The sequence below is a fragment of the Solea senegalensis genome, unplaced genomic scaffold, assembly GCF_019176455.1.
Source record: "Solea senegalensis isolate Sse05_10M unplaced genomic scaffold, IFAPA_SoseM_1 scf7180000012403, whole genome shotgun sequence".
In the NCBI taxonomy this organism is placed as follows: domain Eukaryota; kingdom Metazoa; phylum Chordata; class Actinopteri; order Pleuronectiformes; family Soleidae; genus Solea; species Solea senegalensis.
Genome location: NW_025320624.1, coordinates 1 through 16,823, shown reverse-complemented (window position 1 = coordinate 16,823; position 16,823 = coordinate 1). Strand labels below are relative to the sequence as shown.

At 43.1% G+C, this 16,823-nt stretch overlaps 1 protein-coding gene across 1 annotated transcript; it reads right to left on the bottom strand.

Annotated features, from left to right (window-relative positions):
• Positions 1-2,375: 2,375 nt before the first annotated feature.
• On the bottom strand, positions 2,376-15,868 carry LOC122759813 (glutamate receptor ionotropic, kainate 2; the record flags this gene model as incomplete). Its single annotated transcript, XM_044014813.1, has 5 exons — positions 2,376-4,029; positions 7,238-7,488; positions 11,842-12,067; positions 13,925-14,142; positions 15,718-15,868. Coding segments are annotated over 5 exons (1,011 nt in total), but the record flags the coding sequence as incomplete, so codon positions are not given.
• Positions 15,869-16,823: the final 955 nt, after the last annotated feature.

Below are 16,823 nucleotides of genomic sequence, written 5' to 3'. Positions count from 1 at the left end.
AAATCCCTTCATTCTTCATGTGCAACTACCGTGTTTTGATCTAAATGAAGATTGCCTTTTTTTGTTTATTTTGACTTGAAACACTCTTTTAACATGCAGTCAAGTTCTAAGTGTTCTGGAATAAATGGGCCAAAGCACTTACTCACAGGACATTTTCATTGGCCCTTTTATGGCTGCAATAATCCAAAAAAACCTGACATTTTGAGGCTTAGGCGTTAAAGGGTTAATATAAAAAACGCAATTATTTAAACACCACAAGATTTTATGGGATATAATATAATACATTGCCCAATAACAGCGTAGGTCATAATTTTACAAGTGCACATGATTGTTCCATGAAGAGAATTCAAAGTGGGCTTCCATGATTCTTACTGTGGCGTCCTGAATTATTAAAGTCATTGGGAAATGAGCAGTGGAATCCATTTCCTCCTTCACAAAACCTTCTCTTGGCAGCTTCTATTAGCCTATCAAATCTGTCTGACGAACCAAAGTCACATTCAGAGAGCAATTCTTGGTCCAAAACGCATTGCCAGCCATTGATTGCCCAATGAACAAGGTGTTATCCAAGGATACCTTCCCCGACGACGGATTCGGAGAAAGAGGGAAGACGACTTAATATGATGGAAATAAGTGTGACAGACTAAACTGTCCCCCCAGAACACGCCGACACATGCGCTGACATTCCCTGTCAATCTGGAGGGCAGACAGGTTGGCCATTTATGTTGTGGCGGCAGAGGTTGGCCTGCACAAACCGCTCTCGTCATTACTCTCAGACTCTCAGGAAGAGAGGAAGAAAAAGACCTTGTCAGAAACGGAGCTGCGGTCGAAATATCCGAGCGTCAGAAGGGACGAGGACACTCTCCTCTCATTTTCCTTGGTCTCCTGTGAACTATTGTGAATTGGCATTACATCATCATCGTTTTCTGTGATCCAACAGCCCATCGAGCGAATCACTTAAAAAACGGCTGCTGAAACATGCTTACGATCCTTATTTGATTAGCAATCCAGCAATTACCTAATGTATTCATTTAGATAATACAAAACGAGTCTTTGGGCACTAAATCAATAGGAGGAGCTTGACATTTCAAAACACCGCAGGACATAACGCTCGCCATTATGCTTGATGGTATTGATGCACTCTTAAATGAGATACCAGGAGACATCCTGTCTTCTGCCTGCTGCTCATTCCTTAAAAAAATAAATAAATAAGAAGGCGATTCTGTGTAAAGAACATAAGGCAAAACTACAATTATGACTTTTTTTTAATGACATTATTTGTAAAACCTTGCATCAATGTCAAATCCTATCAGGTCATCATCATTTTTTTAATTTTTTTTTCTTTTTTGACAGGACAGCAAAGCCTTTGTAGTCACTTCTACTTAAATGTTTGCAATTATTCCATCAGTTCAGCTCAGGCCAGTAGGTGGAAAATGACAAGCAATGCTGGTCCAGAGCCAACGAGTTCCTGTCGTAACATCGTCCCTGTCAGTTCGTCATAACGCCTAGAATAAATGGTTGTGGTGAGGAAATCATTAGCTCGGATCAGATTCATAAACAGCAGAGATGTCATCACTAGGGTTTGGCCAATGTGTGTGTGTGTGTTTTTATTTATTTTTTATTTTTTTGTAATTAGTCCTTGAAATGATTAAATGGGCAAACGGGAGGGAGGGTGTTCAGTGACGGAGAGGCCTGTACCGAGTCTGCTTGTCATTTCACAACATGGAACAAGAGTTTAACAGACAACAGGCGAACAGGTGGGACACGTGTGAGTCTGTCACGCGATGGAGACAAGACATGTTTGGAGACAATCAGTGGATCAGTGATCTGTTCCGCCCGTGAGCCGCCATCAAGTCCTCGCCCTCCAGATCATTCTGTGAGGGCAACAATAACGGTGTGACCCTGACCCCCGATGTGCATTTAGCTTTGTATTACTAGAACAGGGGTGGCATTTTTTGAAAAATTGTGCTGCTCAACCTCAGTTTCCGACAGGACCTCAGTCCCAGAATGTAAACGGTGTCCGCCATCTTTGCTAACAGCTACGCTAACAGGACCAAGTGTCACTGGTGGCCACGTGACAAATATATTTCTCGACTCAGGGGAAACTGAGGTCGGGAAGCACAATTTTTCAAAAATACTACCCCTATTCTAGCAATACAAAGGTAAATGCAAATCGGTGAAGTATTCCTTTAAATCTGTAGTTTATTAGCCACATCAGCTGCGTTTGATTTCAAGTAATAGTTGTCAAAAGGTCAGTTTAGCAGCCAAACTCGAGCCAAACCATCCATCAAATCACGCGATCGTCATCATCAAGTGTGAGCAGAGTGAGCACAAATCCCAGAAAATCTACACTAAATGGAGAAAAAAATACAATGTCATTTCTAGACTCCTTCCAAAAATGAGTTTATAACAGATATATACCGACATACTGCGAAGGTTATATTGCACTATACAGTATAATTATTTAAATACGTAAAAACTTAGTGTGAGCCAAATGAGAGGCAAACAGCGTTGCCTGGTATCTGAGTTGAATCCAGGCAACAGTCGGATATTTTATTATGTCTTTCAAGGTGACTCATCACAGCGAGTGTTGGCGAACCACACATGTCAGAAGGACTTTGCTGCCGGGTCGTGATTCCTACAATGACTCACCCCTTTTTCTTTTTTTTTTTTTTTACTTCCAGTTTTTTTGTACATACCAAAATCCACCACATTGTCTCCAGACATTATGTACAGCAGGCCCCACAGGGAAAGTGACAGAAAACAAGACTTTTCTTGCTCTTTGTTTTGCATGATGAGAAAAAGAGAGCGTGATGAACCTTAAACAGCAGAGTTTGAGTTACAGCCACCAGGTGTTAAGGGTTTGACGGCTTGAGTTGGTATCTGCTACATATTTTTATCCACAGGCAGGAGGAGGGGCTACCATGATACAAAGTACTACAAAACTTCTTGTTCTTGTACAAAAACAAACATTTTTGTAGAAATACTGCATTTTAAACAACAACTTTTGATACAGAGTGAAAACCGCAGACGGCGTGGCACGTGAGGACAAAAGGTGAAGAAGGAGCGAGGGCAGTAAAACGTTGAGGGTCGTACTGTAGAGGCTTCGAACAGAAAGAGGCGTGACAGGACATGACAGGACAGGACAGGAAGTTCTTATACAAATGGCAGAACTTTGGCACGAGAAAAGGCGTTACAGAAGAAAAACGATGGCACGGGGTCGACAAGGTTCAGCGCAGATGATCCCAAACTAAATATCACTTTTACATACATCATCAGGTCATATAGGAAACCACTTGGATCAGTCTGCCGCTTCCCTTTTGTTGGTGGGAGATTAGTGTTTTTTTTAATCAAATCATTTGCAAGAAACTCAAGCCACTGCAGGGTGGGACACACGGGGGTCTCTCTCTCACACACACACACACACACACACACACACGGAGGTAAGACAAAGGGCGTTGACATCAACAGAAAAAACTACATCTGGTGTTACTGTCACAATAGAGTTTCCTTGTCTGAACATGTGTCACATGAGCGTCTGTGTGCGTACATGTGTTATATGTGTGTTTAAATCCACGTCTAGTGTGGACCAGACTCATGTTTCATCCCGAACACCAACACGGATCATTTCAATTTACACACGTCGTCATCGGCAACAAACCACAACCCCAACCAAAGTCCAAATTCCCCTGAACGTCGCAGTGAGGTGACACTGCTCGGCTATTTATATTTCCACAGGAAACATCTGTCTACATAAGAAAAGGAATCCTGTTTGGACTGCTAACGTCAGTTAGTGGTTGAGTCAGCGTTAAGTCTCCCCTCCGTGTATTTTTTTCCTTGTGGTTTTTGGGGGGTACGCGTCAGTCCTCATGCCATGGTTTCCTTCCCCGGGAGTCTCCTGTCGTTGAACGTGTGCATGTTAATGACCTCCTCAGTCTTTACAATGACGGGCGGCTGAGGCTTCTGTTTGAGGCGGCGTTGGCACTTCAGAGAGACGCGCAGCTCGTCCATCATGGCGCTGCAGAACGATCGCTGTGGAGGGGAAACGGGGAGAGAGAGAGAGAGAGAGGGGGAGTTATTGCTGGCACCGTAATCGCTGCCACATTACTCAGACCTGTGCAACTTCACAGCAGATATTGTCACTTTTTAGACAGACTGTGTATAAAATGGTGAGTACAGAATATTAGCAAGACATAAGATGAGTTGCCAGTATGGTAAAAAGTGTGTACATTGCTTATAATATATATTTTTTTATTGCAGTTTTTGTAATGCTCAAAATATTACAAGCAAAATAATTGTCTTTTATACAGCATGTGCTCCTCAGGTCACCTCAGTGTCCATGGAATAGGTAAACGGAGGTTACACTTAATGGTGGCATTAATGCTTAAAAAAACACTCTTTAATGTTGCTTGATAATGCTGTTGTTCTTTAAATAGGCTAATACAGTAAGAGCATTTGCCAGTCTGGTCTTTAAAAGCCCTAATGCACCGTTTTTGTAAAGAAAATGGCATTAAAACTCAGTCTGAACAGGTTTTTGAACGTCAGAAGGTCTTTTAAAACCAAAAAAGACACCATATAACTGTTTTAAAGGCTATGTTTTCCCTCCTTGGGATGAGAAAGTTTATTCATGTGTGCAAACTTGTTGAAATATCCCATTAATATCGTGGTATACTGCAAGTTAGGGTTAAATCCTCTGTACATCTATGGGCCCTTTTCATGGCAGTCATTTTGACACAGTCACAGTAGGAAAACAAATTAGAGCTGAAACTAACGATTCTTTTCATAATCGATGAATCTGTCATTTTTTTTCACGATTAATCGAGTGATCGTTTGGTCCATTAAATTTAAGAAAACATAAAAAAACCTGGAAATAATGATGTTCTCAAATATCTTTTTTTAATCATAAAAAAAAAGCTTCAAACCGATGAATCGATTATCAAAATAGTTAACCTAACTTAGTTAACAATCGATGAATTGAGTAATTGTTTCAGCTCTAAAACAAATCTAATGAAAGCCTCAGTTTCCGGGTGAACGCTATTATCGGCGTCTCAAAATGTCCGCTGTGAAAAAGAAAAGGTCCGCCCACACAGGTGTTTTCTGATTACACATCTTCTCTGGTTTTTGTGGGTGTGGAGAAGTCGGCTTTGAGTGACAGCTCCACTCTCTGGTTAATTGTGTAGCACCTGTGTGGGCGGGACAGATTGTTGAACCCGTCACCGCTCTTATTGGTCGCTGTACCGAAATGCCCAACAAAGGCCCCGCCCATTTCTAATCAGCCAGAGTAATTACAATTACACACACCTGTGTGTGAGTGAGTGAGTGTGTGTCATCAACACAAGGTCAGACCTCTTGAATGACCAAATCTATACATTTTATTTTGCAACGCAGACCAACACAGGGAAATCTGATGGTGCCCCAGAATCCTCTCTTTTTAGCGTTACTGCCGCACAACAGAATCCTGTCAAGAAATAAATCCCAATCAAAACCGTCGAGAAAATGTGTAAAAAGATGCCAAACAAAGGACAAAACATCCCAAAATACTGGTTACCTTCTTATAAAACATCAATCACCCACTCAAACGAACACGGCTTGCATAACTCCTGCACTCTGAGCCTCTCTTCTGTCGTCGCTGCATTATGTATACGGTGTGAAATCCCATAAAATGCCAATATGCTTGTGCAACAGTGTTGCCAAGACCAATTCCCATGCATTCACTTACTGATTATGCAAAATCTAATTCAAATTCAGAAGAGCTTGTAGGAGGAGGAGGAGGAGGAGAGGAGATAGAAAGGAGGAGAGAGAGAGAGCATTAAAGTATGAAGTGGTTCTTTTCCTCTTTGTGTAGGTGTGTCAAATGGATATCTGTGGGTGGCTTATGCACCAGGTATTTTTGTTTGTTTTTACATATATTTGTCCGGCGTATGAATGGGATATATAAGTGATAATGAAGTAGAGGCGCTTAAAAACCAACCAGTTAGACTGATTGCAAAAAAAGATGGCAAACAACCTTTGTTTGAGGGGTTAAAAAAAGCTGGGTTTGGAGAAAGATCGCAGAGCAAGAAAATAGAGGAGAGCCTTGTTGTCGGCATGTAAATTACCAGCACCTCCGTAGCCTGGAGACAGTGGCATTTGCAAATGATCTGAATGCTGTGACCCAGTCCTGTGGCTCTTGATTAATGATATCTATGATGTGCCCCGAAACATATGCAGCCCGTAAAAAAAAAAAAAAAGAGAAATTAATTACGGGCGGTGATAAAGTAACATGCCGCCGAGCTGTAATTTTGTAGACGTAAATAATTCAAATATGCCATCAAACACAGTCCCCACAATTACCTGGAAACATCATCATCATCATTGTCATCATCACTGCACAGGTTAGAACGCACTAGACGGCACACACGGTGCACACGCTGTGGTGAATCATGGGAGCACTCCAAGTTCTCTTATGAAAGAAAAGAGGGGGGGAAAAAAAACAACCAGAGGCAGGAGCACAGGAGCTGCACGACATGTTTTCCTTTCTCACAAATCCGATGATGAAAGGTGTTTGCATGGTTTTGAATTTGTTTAAAGCGACACTCGCACGTGCGCCCCACGCGTCAAAGGGGAGTAAAGTTCTGCAGATGTTAGAACAAGGTTCCAGCAGCACTCCGCGGCGCTGCAGCTTAATCAAGAAAAAAACAACGCGCTTCACTGTTTCTTTCAGTTTTTTTTTCGTCAAACAGTACATTTGAAACATCATGGATAACAATAATGATTATATTCTAGCATGAAAAATAGAATCTCTGTTAAAGAGCTAATTTAGGGCGGCCGTGCCTTTGGGTGGTGGACTAATACACGTAAGTTAAGCACTGTAACTTCACCAATAAATGTTTTACACACTGTAACTTGAAATTGAAACCATAATGAACGCAAACCCCACTTATCTCTCATCAGAAATAGCTGGCATTTACTGGCATACGTACAAATACATGATTAATCGCAGCTCTCGTATTGTGTTGTGTTTTCATTTCCCACCTTAAAATAAATAATGTCAGAAAAAGACGATGGTTTTTTCGTTATTATCTACAGACACCGATTGAAGGGCTTTTATTTTGTTTGAAGGAAGAGACTGGCCGTTTGATGATCACATGACACATTTATCTCCTGAAAATGAGTAAAAAAAACCTGTATATTTTGTTTGTTTGTTTTGTTTGTTGTCCCTTCAAGACACATCTTAATGCACCAAGAAGCACTCCAGTACCTTCTCCAGCTGCGCGTTCTGTTTGGACTTGTAAAGAACCTCCCCGACGGCCACGAACACCGACAGCACCAGTCCTGCGGCCAGCACGATGAAGATCCCGCCGATATTCTGCACCCCGAGCGCGCTGGCCTCTTTGCTCTCCTCTTCAGGACAGCCGTTCCCTCTCCACCACTTCTCCTTCATCATGTGCAGCTTCCCTTCCTCCTGCAGCTGCAGAATGGCTATTGTGATCTTGTCTCTGTATGGAGAGCCTGCGGGGACAACAGCAACTGTGTTAGACTTGTGAGCAGAGATAAAAAAGAAGATACTATGCCATTATCACATATGTATACATATATATATATATATATATATGTATACATATATACAGTATATATGTGGGTATATGAAACATATTATGTATCATGTCGTGTTACTGCTGGCTGCTTAGAGGGAGTATTTTTTTGTTGTAAGTCCTCCTTCAAATCCCTCTAATCCCTACATTCACAGAGTGATTGTCAAATTCTCTCACTCCTCTCCACTGTGTCTGAATTATAACACACGGGGAGTTGGCAACAGAGACGTGGCTTTGTGCAGCCGAGCTGCTGTTGACTCTGACGAATTAGCTGCTGTTTGCACTCACTTTCATGAGCCCAGGCTAAAAACAGGGGCAGCCCAGTGGGGTGTGCATTACACGGGTGGCATGTGTGTTTGGGATTATATGTGTATATCAGCGATAGGGTTTTTCTCTATCGGCGTGTTTTTTGTGCACGTTTGTGTCATGTCGAGTAAAAAAGAACCCAAATCCATAGACGGTGAGGAGGCGCCAGAGTTTAGCGACAAGGCATTAGAACACCGCAGCTGCCGCCCTGATCAAAGGAGGAGTAATCGCTGCAGAGAACCCGAGTGGGGTCGAGTCGGTTTCCCTTTTCCACAGCGAGTGTGTCACAGCACACCATCCGATCAAAGCGCGAGCACACGCACTCCGCTCAAACCAGGCCAGAAGAGATTAATACTTACTGTGAGCATTCATGTTTCATTTATATCACTGCCTTAAAAAAAGCTTGTTAGTGTATTTATGCAATAACAGAAATTAGACGTAATGAAGCCTGGTTGCACATTTCCATTTCCATTTAAGTCATTTTTATGCACGTGTGTTTATTCAGAGCGACTCCAAAAAGATGTGTGACAGTGTTTTGACATTTGCATCACAAACACGGGAACATTTCGTGTTCGGTCTGTCACTGAAACGAAGTGAACCTGGCCTCAGGTTGCAGGTAGCGTCACTTTCGTCTGCTACACTGGGTCACTTTTGCCCGTCAGCTGCTCGAGTTGATTCTCTCTCTCTCTCTCTCTCTTCGTCTGTGTCTCATACATCATTTATTCATTGTCATCCATTGTTCTTTCATTCCAGACTCTCTGTGTGCATTTAGACTGACAAAAAGGAAACTGAAAAATACATGCGATGCCGCTGATTTTTGAACTACATGTGTTTTTGTAAACAAACACTTGAACACACACGTGCAGCAGCAGAATGCTTTGGTCGTGATTTGAGTGAATCATGATACTTGGGTACTGATTCAGGTATTGGTTACTGCCATTTTCTTTTGCTCCTTAAAGGCCCTGGTATACTTCCACACACAGAGTGGATTTTGGAACCGCGCACAAAGAGTGCGTTGGGTGTGCGTAGCCCCGCTCACCAAGCAGAAAAAAACACGAGAAGAAGTAGTCGCCAAGGACAGTTGTCCGAGCCTCGACCCGGCTGACACCCCGACTCTCCTGTCCACACGTGTCTGAGGGAGCCGTAGTATCGTTTTCTTCTTCTTTGGTGGGAATGCGTCTCATTCCCTGCGTCCAGACTTGTACCGCCACCCGATGGTGAAGTCAGATACTACAGGACGCTGACGCGCAAGATTACCAGTGTCGGCAATATGTGACGTGCCAAAGTGCCTTTAAACCAAAATGATATGATACATGGGATGGGACAGCGGTACATAATATGTACGAGAGAATGTGTTTTATTCCTGTTAATTATAAAATGAAATACAATCACTTTACGTAGGAAATAAAGTATTTTGTAATTCTGCCTACTATCGGCAAGAAAATAAAGTAAAATGAGCAGAACAGAGCCTCTCAAAATAGGCAACTGCTACTTTTATCAACCGTGTAAAAATATCCCACCCCGACTCAAAAGCACAGGTTCATCGATGCATTTTGTGCACGTACAGTAGACATGTAGTGCTCTGAATACATGTTCTACATATCGTACATAAGCACGAGCACGAGGATTCATTTGAAGACGAGAGATTAAACATCCGACTCCCCTGATTCAGACTCCCCTCATATTTCAGATGATTAATGATGGCCTAACAAAGGAGGCCTTGGGTAAATGCTAATAGGACGGCTCCTCCGAGAGGACGGTGTTGAGAGTGAGGCCCGGGCGAACGGAGGATCCCCGCGCTCGACGCACTGTGCATGCACAACACACTTATACCTGACAGCTGTTCAACACCGCAGGACATCCATCACTCCCGCTCTGTCAGGCTCCGAGTGTTCATGTGATCACAGCTTAAGTCGACCGCGTTTGCGTTCTGGGAAGAGGACGCGTGGAAACAGACAAGTGCTAAATGGTGAAGACTTATTTTACGGCCTGCTCTGGTTTATTGCTGTAACAGCCCTGCAGGGAACGAGCTGCTTAACAGTGCTCAGCTGGGGGAAAAAGTTATTGCCTAAAGGCTGACGTCCAGACTGAGGTCTTCATAAGGTTTTGGAAGGAGGACGATGAGGAGGAGGAGGAGAAAGCCACCGTCTGAGAAAAGAAAGGATTCCCTTGGCATGAAAACAGAGCTCACTTTGAAATAATACACTAATTATCTCCAGCTTCTCTTCTATCGCAGAAGAAACATTTTCACAAGCTATAATCAGCCTTATTTCTGAAATACTGAGCACAGGACAGAAAGGTGGGAGAATGAAATGAGTTAGATCATTACATTCTTCGTGCATTGAAATACCAAACCACTTATCGCTGAATCAAAAATGATTTGGGCTGAATTTACCGGTCTTATGTTTAAAATGCGGCGAGTGAAGAAGAAGGGGAGTGATACATGCTTCCAGGCCCATTTCAAGGTCACCGGTGTAAGTATGTGTGCACTTACGGAGCCACAGTGGGACCATATTTCACGGCGTCACCTCAGCTTTGCTGCGGGCCACGGCAATCACCGGCATCTCTGCGGATCTATAACTGCCTCATACTCATCAGCCGCAGCCGCAGCCAGATGTGGATGGCCAGAATTAATCCCCTATATTTTAGATGGGCTTCATATCACTCGGTGATGGATGTGGCCATTACGGCGGGCCGCAGTGCTCTCCTCCTGGCCTCGTCATGACGACTCTCACCACCAGCTTTCAGCCTCAGGTCTCTGAGAGCGCCACGGTTGTGAGCTGCACATTTGACTCACTCTGACCCAACTCTGGGACCAAAGTTTTGTAAGAAATTTGAGATATCATTTTTCTTTAACATAATGTGGAAATGCATGTTTATTATTTATCACCTTTACTGTCTTTGCTGCTGTGACAATGTACATTTCTGATATTCGATGGTTTTAGACGACATGCTTCATCACAGGATCACAGCGTTTTAACCCTTTAGCACGGAGCGTATCGCAGGCCACACGTTCGCACAAGCGCCGGCATGTGATTATTACGGTAATTTCACTCGCGCTGTTGCAGGAAGCCGGCAAATCGGCGTCTTTGCAGTCAGAAAGAGCAAAAAGTGGGAAAACGCCTGTACATAGTTTCTATTTTATTGCCTGTTTTTGAACATTGAGACAAAAGCTCTATAAATGTTATAGTTTCATACTGCTCAGCTACAGTGCTTTTTGTTTTTCTTCCTTTTAAATTGTTAATACACCATTTTAACATGCAGTAAACTGTAAATAACTGCCAGATATTGAAAGCTATTCTGGAAAAAGGACATTTTCTGGCCCTTTTATGGTTCAAATAATGAGGCTTAGGTGTAAAAAGGTTAAATAAGGGTTATATAATTTCTACTCAATCTAAAACAATAACAAAACACCTGTTATGGAGATGTTAGGAAGCACAGCATGGGATCATAGGATTTGTTGTCTTGCTTGTGCTTAATGGGGAGAACAACTGCAGCATAAACTGACATTTGGATTTTAGTTCTGTGATTGTGACACCGTCTCACACTTGTAATCTTGAGCTCAGTGTCGGGTAAAACACAGCAAATAAAGGTATTTGAGAGCGTTTGCTTCTGTAAATAATTCTGGGAAAAAAATCATTATGTACAGCTCGAAAAAAAAAAAACACTTACTGGGGTAGAGCTTGACTGGCATCTGTTTTTTTTTTTGTTTTTTTTATCCTTGGGCACATTTTAACCTTATCCATAAATTTCAACCTCTTCAGCCGTTCACTTTTCATTAAGCTAAACCTTTTACACCTCGCTCCGTAGAATCATTATAACGGTGACCCCATCAATAAAGGTCAATCCTCCCATACTCAGAGCTTATCCATCATCCACACCACGAGCCGCTACCTGTGTCATACTATCCCTCTCTGCGACTCATGTGGAATCATTTACAACACAGAGGTTTGAATTTATTTACCCATAGGCGTTCCCACTCCGTAGGCCTTGGAGTCTATGAGGTCTCCAACCTGCGTGAGGTTGCAGTTGCGCTGAGTGACAAACTCGATGGTGGTGGACTCCATGAGGAAGGCGTAGTCCGAGGTGAGGACGCGCTGGATGCCCTCCTCCACGTTCTTCACCATCACCGACTGCCGTCTGCTGTTCATGAACTCCCACATCTTGTCATAGGTGGAGATTTTTGTTTTCTACAGGTCACCAGAAAAAAGGAGCAAAGTGAGGGCAGAATAAACACGGCGATCGAGTCTAAATTCTGATGTTCCAGTATTTGTTCTAGTTATTGTTTGAGAAATAAAGGAATGTATATTAATACTTATAATATAAATAATGTGAACACAGAAATGAAAAAAGCCTCTTGGATGAGAGGTGTAACTTCAAGTCCAGTTGCTACTGACTTAAAAGAAAGAAAAACACTTTGCTGTAAGTTTGATACCTAATTTGTGTTTCATTTCTATATATTCTAATAGCTGTCACTTGACTAAACTTTTTTTATCGGGGCACCACTTTTTAAAGATAACTAAATTTATAAATGTATGCATACAATTACGTTTTATGACTACTTTTCCTGCTGTTTGAGAAACACCTGATATTTTCTTGAATATGTAAAGCAGCAGTTTCCTTGAGTCATCTGTTTAAACAGGGATTCATTTTAGGCATCTTTTATTTAATAATTCTTTAAAGTAAAGAACTGGAAACATATCTGCAAAAAAAATCACAACCTAGTTCTGGCCTAGTGTGTGGAAATAATCCAACTAGAGCGTTTGGTCAGTAACAGGTCCAAACTGAGAGCCAGGAATGCAGAAAAAGAGGCGGGCCTTTCTGTCTCTGCCCCCGCCTCACCAAATGCATTCATGAGCTGACATAGGGAGGAGCAAGGGGAATGCTAATGGCCACGAGTGGAGTTGAATAAAATCACAGTTAGTTTTTGAGGCTCAGTGTGGTCAACATTCTGTGAATACTATCTCTATATAGTTTGTGTTTCCACTACATGGTCCCAGCTCGGCTCGCCTCACCTCGGCTCTACATGGTTCGGTTGGTTTCCCATTACAATATAGTACCTCCTCAATGTGGGCGGAGTCGTCACTGCGCGGCTGCATGAAACTGCCGTCGCTTCGCTTTATACGCGACACACACAAACGAGTGACTTGTAAAGCAGTTGTTTCTGATGTAGTGAATCATTAGAATCAGTTAATTAAAAAGGTGTGTTCAGTGCTTCCTGCATGACCGGAGCACAGACTCCGTCTGAAATACAGTGGCACGGGTTGTGATGCAGCTCGCCGCTCGCGATCGCCCGGTTTCAGCAGTGCGGTCGCTAAATACACCAGACTCCTTTGTTAAATGATGAGATTTTAGACATTTCCTTTCCTAAATGTTGGAGATTGACACACATTTTCAAGTCTTTTTAACTGATCTGCAGTTGGAACCTTGCCAGACCAGGTACTTCCACTAATGGAAAAGCAAAGTAACCAAGCCGTGCCGAGGTGGTGCTCGTGGAAACACGCCATAAGTGTTTATCCTAAGACAATACAAGCAGATCAAGTGTTCAACTGCCAAAACAAAGTTAGGCTTGAATAAATAAATTGAATTCCTGAGGTGCATCCGTGAAACAAGTCATCTCTCTGACAGTGCATCACTTGGAATCAGAAGAAGCAGCAACGCTGCGATGAGGAATCAGACGAGATACACAGCCCCGCCGTCTCAGCGAGGTTACCGACGCCAAAGCACAGCGGGACGCCTTTGAGCGGAAAAACAACTCGCGCCGCGTGCAGAATGAAATCAGACTGCAATTGCAATAATTATTGACTGATTCCTTGATTAAAAACAACACGACTTTGTCTGACTGCGCCGCAAATACGAGCCTCTCTTGTGTCGTATTAATAGCAGAGTAACTGCTCAAGCAGCATTTGCTGCAGTGGTAAAAAAAGAAAGATGTCACATGTAACCACAGTTGTGTGATCTGAAATAAACAGCAGGCAATATGCTGTAACTTTAATAGCAGAGAAAGGAGGACTTGTCATAAAAAGCAGTCTGGCAGTATAAGCTACCTTGAAGAAGGTCATAGAGGCTCCATCCTCCACCACGCCGTACAGGATTTTAGTTTGTTTGGCCAGGTCGTCGGCTGAGTCTATGGGTGACTCCATCCTCTCCACGGTGAGGAAGGCAGCCAGGTTAGCAGTATAGGAGGAGATGATGATGAGGGTGAAGAACCACCAAATGCCTCCCACTATTCGAGTCGAAAGCGCCTTGGGCATGAGCTCGGAGCCTGGTACGAGGAAGGCGGTAGGAGGAAATGTTACAGTGCATTCATCTCAGCCAGTCCTCTTCATTATGATTCTGATCTCACATGTGAGTGTGTGTGTGTGCAAAACAAGACAAGATCATTTCCCTTTTAAAGAAAAACTCGTCTCGAGAACTCTCTCAAAAGTTTTCGGCCGAGGCGGTTTCACCTCACGCGTCAAGGTGTGATCACTTCACGAGAGAGAGCTCTGGAAACGAGATGATTGTTGGGTTTCAAACAAGAGAAATTATCTTGTCTCAGTCGCAAGCGGCTGCTTTAAATAATGCAGGAGACACAGAGGGAGAGAGGTGCTATTTAAAATGGGCACCAGGAAGAAAAAAAAGAAGGGGCGGGATGCATAAATCAGTCAAATCAAATAAAGCACATTCAATATTGATCCGTCATAAAAGTGTGAAGGAGTGACAAGCAGTTTGGGCCAGAGAGTCATGTACTCAAGGTAACCTCACATCCTGACTCTAAACCCCACTGATCTCTGGGCGCTGATGGACCAAGGGCAAGAGGAGAGGATGATGGGTGCTGTCACCGCTGTGATCAAGAGCAGATTTATAGGAGATCTGAGCGGCTACTGGTCAAAACAGCCAGGGATTTTTTCTCTTTCATTATCTTAAAGCTGCAGTGTGTAACTTTTCTTGACGTTTGTTGTCGATGATGTTAGTTTTTCAGTAACTAAGTAAATCGCCTTTCACAGATATGGAATCACAAAGTGAAATATATAGAATTACAGACAGGGCTCATTAAAATATAGGTCAACGCAATTAAAAACAATAAAACAATAAAAACCCTTGTCTAAAAAGGAAAGTCTTTAACCCTTTAGCCTTGCATGAGTTTGACAATGCAAGGCTCTAAACGTTAAGGTCAAGATTTAAAAATGTATTGTAAAAAATGCAGCGTTATAAGTCTGCTGCATCTTTATCTGAAAATGGGCTCTGTCAAGCAATATTATCAGATCAGACGGAGATAGTGGCTTGTGTGTATACAACAGCAGGGGCGGGTGGAGACAAGAAGCATTTATCCAATTAAAGAGCTAAAGACGACCAGATTTTTATATTAAGCTGACACTTTTTTTTGTGTGTGTGTTTTCAGTCACACGGCAAACATTTACGCAATGGTGCCGTTGCCGCTGTCTGTCTTGACATAAAACAACAGCGCGGGGATGTTGCTAAGCAACACAAGATCTAAACATCGCCATACCGAGAAAGACAAAGAGAGTTGTGTGGAGCCGATAGGCTGATAAGGGAAATGTAATTATATTTATAAAAGGTACACACCACAGTTTTAAATTCAGGGAATTTGATTTTACTGAATATGTAAATCCCTCATATCCACATGTACTGTACCCACGTTCCTATATGAGCTAAGTTGATCTAATTAAAAAGATATTATATGCACAATTACTCTAAATTCTGTGCAGACGCCCAGAGGCCTCTCTCTTGCCGCTGGTGTAAAAAAAAAACAACAACCCCCAACCCCTCAGAGACAGTGGGATACAGAGAGCTTGAGCTCCACAGAGCACCAGCAGCCACAGGCTGAGGCAACTACCTTGCTGCATGAGAGCCCCAACTCCAAACCAGAAACTATTGAGCAGAGTAAAATTGTTTTCCACTACGTCTGAGTCGGGGTTGCACGGATGCGGGTTGTACCACTCGTACGGGCTAAACCTACAAGAGGAGAGAGGAGAGAGACAGACACGTCAGCACAGAGCGAAGGGAACATATAACGTGTTCAAGCAGTGCAGATTAAAAACATACATCTTAAAACCCCCAAGCAGGAACAGAGAGAATGTTAATGTGCAGGAATGCTGTGCTGCGGCCCCCGAGGGTCCGTTTCTGCAGAGGCTAAAAGCGAAATCATTCAGGCTTTTGCCCGAGATCAGCGTATTGGCATATTCAAATGCCATCAGTTTATTGTGAGAACAGATCAATAGGCTGGAATAACACTGTCACTGGTGATAATGTCCTGCTACGTGATGATCTTTGGAGCTCATTTGGATTCAACTGAGTCAGGAGCCGTGGTGTGTGTGTGTGCCATGGCAACTGCAATCACCATCATGTTTTAGACACCACGTCCTCCTAAAAGCACCAACATGAGAATTGCTCTTTTCCTTCCTCCCTCTATTTTCTTCATTCTTCCCTCTCTTTGCTGTTTTTCCCCTCGCGTCGCCATCACACCTTCATCCCAGTCATCCCCCCATCCTAAACCCATCCCCGTCCCAGCGAACCCCCACCTCCTGCACTCGCTGCTTGCTTCAGCGCTGGTTGTCAGCATCTTCAGGTCAGTTGTGGACATTTCTCATTTATTATCCTAAGCAAAAGTGGCACAGCATTAGCGCGGGGTGATTGGGTTTGCGTTAAGCATCAGGAGCTGATTGAGTTTGTGCTGAAGTGGTTATGGTGGGAACATTGCTAATGCGGGGGTTGAGGGGCTCATCAGGTGATGCTGTTTAGGAGCGTTCTGCTCCTCTTAACATGCTGCATGCTAATCAGCCACTGTGTGCGCTCGAGGGCCCATAAATGTGGCATATTACGGTGTATTTTACACAAACATGTGTACACGCCATATTATTTATAAGATAAAGAGCAGCAGCTTCACGTAGAGGGCTGCACTGCAGTGCATCTACGAAGGAAGAGATGTGTCCTTCGATCCTC